The sequence below is a fragment of the Platichthys flesus genome, chromosome 16 (assembly GCF_949316205.1).
Source record: "Platichthys flesus chromosome 16, fPlaFle2.1, whole genome shotgun sequence".
Taxonomy (NCBI): Eukaryota; Metazoa; Chordata; class Actinopteri; order Pleuronectiformes; family Pleuronectidae; genus Platichthys; species Platichthys flesus.
This window is the reverse complement of record NC_084960.1, coordinates 2,861,431-2,867,430: the sequence shown is the minus strand read 5'-3', so window position 1 is coordinate 2,867,430 and position 6,000 is coordinate 2,861,431. Positions and strand designations below refer to the sequence as shown.

Sequence of the window (6,000 nt, the reverse complement as noted above, 5' to 3'; positions counted from 1 at the left end):
TGTATTTCTTTTGCAGCCACTGATGTGCCCCTATCTGTGTAATTGAAATACCTGAGCTATTGACTCTCTCTCTCCCTTCCAAGTCAAATAAGTGCTCCAGGAGTGTGCACTCATTTAGAGGCTCTGGGGCAGAGCAGGCCGACCAAGGCCTTTCAACCATGGAACACACACACACACACAGACACACACACCGAACACACACGTACATATAACGACTAGCCCAAAGAGGCCAAATCTGTACAAATGAAGCATCCAGGACAATAAGATGCACAAACACACAAACACCATAAACTGACACATACGGATGCTGAATCACACATGACGCGTCTTTATCTCACACACGTGTCACGTAGAAAAGGTCACAGACACACACACACACACACACACACACTCACACACACATGTCCTGTCTCTCTCTGCCTCTCTCTCTGACAGCAGCAGTCCTCTGTGGTTGAACGAGTCAGGCTTAGCCTCCTCCTGCCTAAATGGCTGGCTGACTGCCTGACATGCACACACACACATACACACACACGCACACACACACACGCACAGACACACACCTCAGTTTGCCTGCTCCATCACTGACTCCTGGCTCCCTGCCCCTTCACTGCTCGCTCCATACAGGATCACAGCCGTCTGCCAGGCTGCCCGCTCCCCCTCCATTCATCCTATTGTCACCGCGTTGTCCCCGGCCTCCGTCCCTCTGGACGCTCTAGATCTTGGCCCCGTCCTTGCCGCTCTTTGAACATCTCTATCCTTTATTCTCGTTCGCTTAATTCCTTTCTCTCTTGTTTTTTTCTCCCTTTTCCCTTATCGCCGCTCTCTTTTCCCACAGTTTTTTGATCTGCTCTTTCTCTGCATCTCCTCGTATCGCTGCATCTCTCCCCCCCCCCCCCCCGCTGTATTGTGTGTGCCGTGGCGTATTGTTGTCTGTGCTGACGTCAGCTGTGGATGCACAGGGAAGAAGACGGGAAGCGTATTTAAAGCCTGGCTGGCTGACTGACTCGCTGGCCTGGCTTCCCCCTCTGGGAGTTTTAATACTCACTAATCGATCACCTTGTGCCAACAGAGGTGGTAATGTGGCCAGACCCTAATTATTGTTGCTGTAAATGAAGAGAGGTGTTTTGCAGCACTTCATTCTGCTCGAGCTTTCTCATCATCCAAGCCCACCAGCTGAGTTTCCTCTCCCCAGTATCTCTCACCCTCCCAGTCTCCATCCCTGTTTCTGTCTGTAGCTTCTTTTAGAATGTTTCTTCTTTCTCGTAACCTAATGAAAATCCTGCAGACCTCTGGAACTCTGCGTTGGACAGTACATTAATGCTGCTCTTAAGAAGGAGAGAGCGATAGAGAGAGAAAGCCAGAGGAAATGGTGGTGGTGGTGGGGGGGGGGGGGGGCACGCAGTATAAAGGAGGAGGCGAGAGTGTGCCTGAGTCTTGGAAATTCAATTATAACTGTGCCCTGGCGGTAATTCCACTGGTATAAATGGGACGGCGGAGTGAGAGAAGAGATGGATGAAGGACGAGAGAGAAGAAGTTGAGGAAGGAATGGATTGAAGTGGATCTGAGGAACATGACCACAGCACAGACACAAAGTCGGCATCGAACCCGGCTTCGGATGCACATGTTTTCTTATTTCGTACGACACGGGGATGATGACATGTTTTCAACCTCGCGCATGCTGCACCGCTCGTTATTCGGCAAAGTGTTTCACGTGTGGTAGCCGCCGGCTCGGCCACCTCCGCGGTACAGCTACTGATCTCATTAATACAACAACAAGGTAACGGATCAACCGCGTGCGTCCCCTGGGAGGGGCAGGTTAGCGTTTGATGCTGAGCGAGCCAGAGAGAGAGAGAGAGAGAGTCCTAAGAAGCCAGAGAGATTTCATCACCCTGCCCGCCCGGCTGTCAGCTGCCACCGAGTTCCCTCACTCAAAATCCTTTCAAAATAAACACCCATTCATGTTATTTAGCACATTGATATACCAACAAACTAACACAATGCATTGTGCCTACATTCGCTGACTCACACGTGCACAACAACCGGCTCAGGACTCAGTCTAGACTCACATCTCTCACCTCCTCCTCTCATTCTGTCTCCTCATCAGAGAGAGAGAGAGCCTGGATATCGGTGAGAGAGACGTTTGTCTGAGGGTCAGATTGAGCTTCTCCCGTGAATGTTTAATCTGAGGAGTGTTCAGGGGAGTTTACAGCAGGACACTCCACACTGACACTACATCGTTTCAATGAGCTTGTGATAGAAACGATAGATGACATTGAGGACAGCAGCCTTGAGACCGCCCCCCCCCCCCCCCACACACACACACACACTCCTCCAGCTACCCACGTGTACAAACTCATTACAGGAGTCATAAAGGGAACTAATGAAAATCAGGACCGGTATCATTACATTAGCCCACTGGTGTCCTCTCTCTCCTCCCTCCTCTCACCAGTGATGTCACAAATCCACCGCCCGTCCTGTAAGTAGCTCCTGTTCTCATGTGTGTCTGTTGTGTAACCGCTGTGTGTTTGTGTCTTCTCTCTCCCAGGACGACAACTCCATGTTCTTTCAGTTCGGCCCCTCCATCGAGCAGCAGGCCTCGGTCATACTCAACATCATGGAGGAATACGACTGGTACATCTTCTCCATCGTCACCACCTACTACCCGGGCTACCAGGACTTTGTCACCAAGGTAGACGCGCTCAGCAGAGACATGGACGTGTTGTTAACTTGGTCCCAGCGTCCACATACCATCAGTCTTCATGTGGGGCTAAACCTTGAGTCTGTGTCCTCTCCGTCTGTCTGCTAGGATCTAACGTTCACCTCTGTCTTCCTCACTCGGCCTTGGGTCCTGTGAACACTGCGATAGAGAGAAGGGGACTCAGTGTAGATCATGGGCTGGAGAGCACGAGTGAAACATCTTTATCACAATGAAAATATTTCAGCCCTGCTCTGTGACATAAACTTCAAGGACGCTCAGAGAGTTCAGACCTTTGCCGAGGCATTTTACTTCTTTGCGAAATTTATGAAAATGTGGAAAAAACGTAATAACTTGACGAAGTTAAAGAAATTGGAAAACGATTCCTGTTTTCGCACATTTATCTGGATCCAGTCCAAAATTGAACGAGTCCCCCCCCCCCCCCCTTCACAGACTTTCATGGAAATCAGTTCAGCTGCTTTTGAGAAATCCAGCTACAGACAAACAAACAGCAATAAACACATAAGCTCCTTGGTGGAGCTAATTAATGAGCTTTTATCATCTGATGCTGATTAAACACAAGTTAGCAGAACATTCAGAGGTTGGGTTGAACTGGACCTCCCCTCTGATAATCCCACTTGTGTTTAACTGCTTCACGCTCTTCTAATGAAGTAATTGGTTAGACTAGTAAACTAGAATCAGAATCAGAATCAGAAAGTATTTATTGCGAAGTAGGTTTACACCTACCAGGAATTTGCTCTGGTTATTGGTGCATCAATGAACACAGAAACATAAAAACACAACAAATACAACACACATAAGAAAAGCAATAAAAAAAAAAAACAATATATATTTACTCACTCTTTCTAATATTTAAACAAAGTAACATTTATTTAAACATAAACATATCTAAATAAAAATATATAAAAAATAAAATATATAAAAAATGAAGTAAAAAGTGAAATGCAAAATGCAAAACAGTGAACAGTGTCAGATTGCAATATGCAATGTAATGCAGTATAATTTGGGGGAGAGTGTGGCCTTTGGGGAGACCGTGGCCTAGGGGCTAGAGCGGGTGTTCTGCAACAAGAAGGTTGCCGGTTTGAATCCCACTCTTTCCCATCTGCATGCCCTAAGTGTCCTTGGCAAGATACTGAACCCCTAAAATAGCCCCTCATAAATGCTGAGTGTTCTAAACATGTAAGTCGCTTTGGACAAAACAGAACGTATTCCTATAATAGAAACTAGTTTATCTGTATACATTTGTCAATAAATTAAAGAAATTACACAACAATAGAATCTAGGGACGAGTTTTCCTCAATGAAAATCCTTTGTTTGAGAATCCCCAGCTGATCTTCCTCTGTTTCCTCTGTTCAGATCCGCAGCACGGTGGAGAACAGCTTCGTGGGCTGGGAGCTGGAGGAAGTGATATTACTCGACATGACCGTGGACGACGGAGATTCCAAGATCCAGAACCAGCTGAAGAAGCTGCAGAGCCCGGTCATTCTGCTCTACTGCACAAAGGAGGAGGCCAACACCATCTTCGAGGTGTCCCACTCGGTCGGGATCACCGGCTACGGCTACACGTGGATCTCTCCCTCCCTGGTAGCTGGAGACACCATCGTGGTGCCGACGGAGTTCCCCATAGGTACGAGAACATGTCAGCGTCAAAATGAGGAGTAGCACTGGGATTATAGTTTTATATCTCTGCTTGGAGAACTACTTGCCTTGAGCTGGGATCCTTAACCCGTTTGTAAGGACAGCAATTAGATTTCATGAGGATAGAATAAGGAAATTGGCTGGGCATCTCCAAAACGTTCCTCAAAAAAATTAAAATCATATTGTTGTTATTTATTACAGTTTAGATAAATATGGGTCTGGAACAGAGCTTGTAAAAGACATGAGAACCATTTCTCTGAGACGTTAATTTAGGGAAATACAAGCAGTAAGAGTCAAAGTCCCAACAAACAGCTCATATCTGCCTGAATGATTTGACTCAAACTAAATTTGGACTTCTCTTCTTGTTGTCAACTTCCTGTCCAATAAGCTTTAAAGCTCATGAACGTATTTATTCCATCACTCGGCAGAAACGTTAATAAATAGTTTCTTCAAATGTAGTTTCTTTACTTTTTGGCTCTTTAGACTTTTTTCTCCTGCAAAAAAAACCAACAACCTGACCTTTCCTAACAAGTGAGGGAAGCACCCCCCCCCTCCCCCCCTCAGAACACCACTGGAGGTCATTGTAACCTTTGAAGGTCAAACGTGGAACCAAAGTGACATCCAAGTTGGGGAGAACAAACCACTCAACCTGCTCGCACAGTCCGGCAGGCACCACCTGTCACACCGCGTCATGTAACACCACTTTTCTGCCCTCAGGGGGGGAGGGGGGGGTGGACAGACAGGCCAGCTCGCAGTCGGAATCAACCCTCTGCTAGTGATGCCACCCCCGCCACAGCTAATGGAACGTTCCCCTCTCTGCAGCAGAGTAAACGGCTGGTGCAGGTTGTAGATTCACTCCGGACAGATGAGCTCGATAACCTGTTGGTGTTTTGCTCGTTGATTTACGGCGAAGGCGAGATATTACACCCCCCCCCCCGCCCCCCGCCCCCCGCCTGTCCTCAGCAGTTTCTGGGAAATGGTTGCCGAGCCGAACCCTGAAATCCTTTTTTTCTGTTCACGCACCGTAATTCAAACTTTCTTTACCTCTGCTCCCTTATTGGCATCCATGGATGATTTACTCTAAATTGGAGTTAGGTGTGTGTTGTGTGCGCCTGCGTGTGAGTGTGTGTTTGGTGCCTTTTGTGGGTAATGTCATTGTGCGTTTGTCTGTGAAATGCTTGGTTCATGATTTAATTTGCATGAGAAAATAATGGGTGAGTGTAGTCACATGGGTGTGTGTGTGTTTGAGTGTTTACCTGCAGGACAGGGTGAACAAAACTAAGGGTGTGTGTGTGTGTGTGTGTTTGTGTCATTTTGCCTTTTTCCAAATTAGGGTTCCACTCTATAAAGTTTGATATATCACCGTATCAGTTATGAAAATCAACACAACAACTTCCCTCCTTGATTTATCTTGCCATGGAGATAATCGTGACTCGCTCGTGATTACAGAGAGGAGCTGATGGACACACACACACACACACACACACACACACACACACACACAAAGCTTTGATGACTGATCACTGGATAAACGTCAGTCACTCATTTAATCGTGTGATGGATGCGATTCAGAATTCACCATTTCACTCAGAGAAGCTCTGCAGTGTGAGTGTGTATCTGTAGTTTATACATTAAAGCCGAATCAG

General features: G+C 46.9%; 1 protein-coding gene across 1 annotated transcript in view; it reads left to right on the top strand.

Moving 5' to 3' along the window:
- Nucleotides 1-2,545: 2,545 nt before the first annotated feature.
- Nucleotides 2,546-6,000, top strand: part of grin2ba (glutamate receptor, ionotropic, N-methyl D-aspartate 2B, genome duplicate a) — a 44,098-nt gene continuing 40,643 nt past the window's right edge. The window contains exons 1-2 of the mRNA XM_062407676.1: nucleotides 2,546-2,689; nucleotides 4,073-4,343. Of these exons, the coding sequence (XP_062263660.1) occupies nucleotides 2,558-2,689; nucleotides 4,073-4,343 (403 nt within the window). The 5' untranslated portion in view covers nucleotides 2,546-2,557. The remainder of the gene's footprint in view (nucleotides 2,690-4,072; nucleotides 4,344-6,000) is intronic.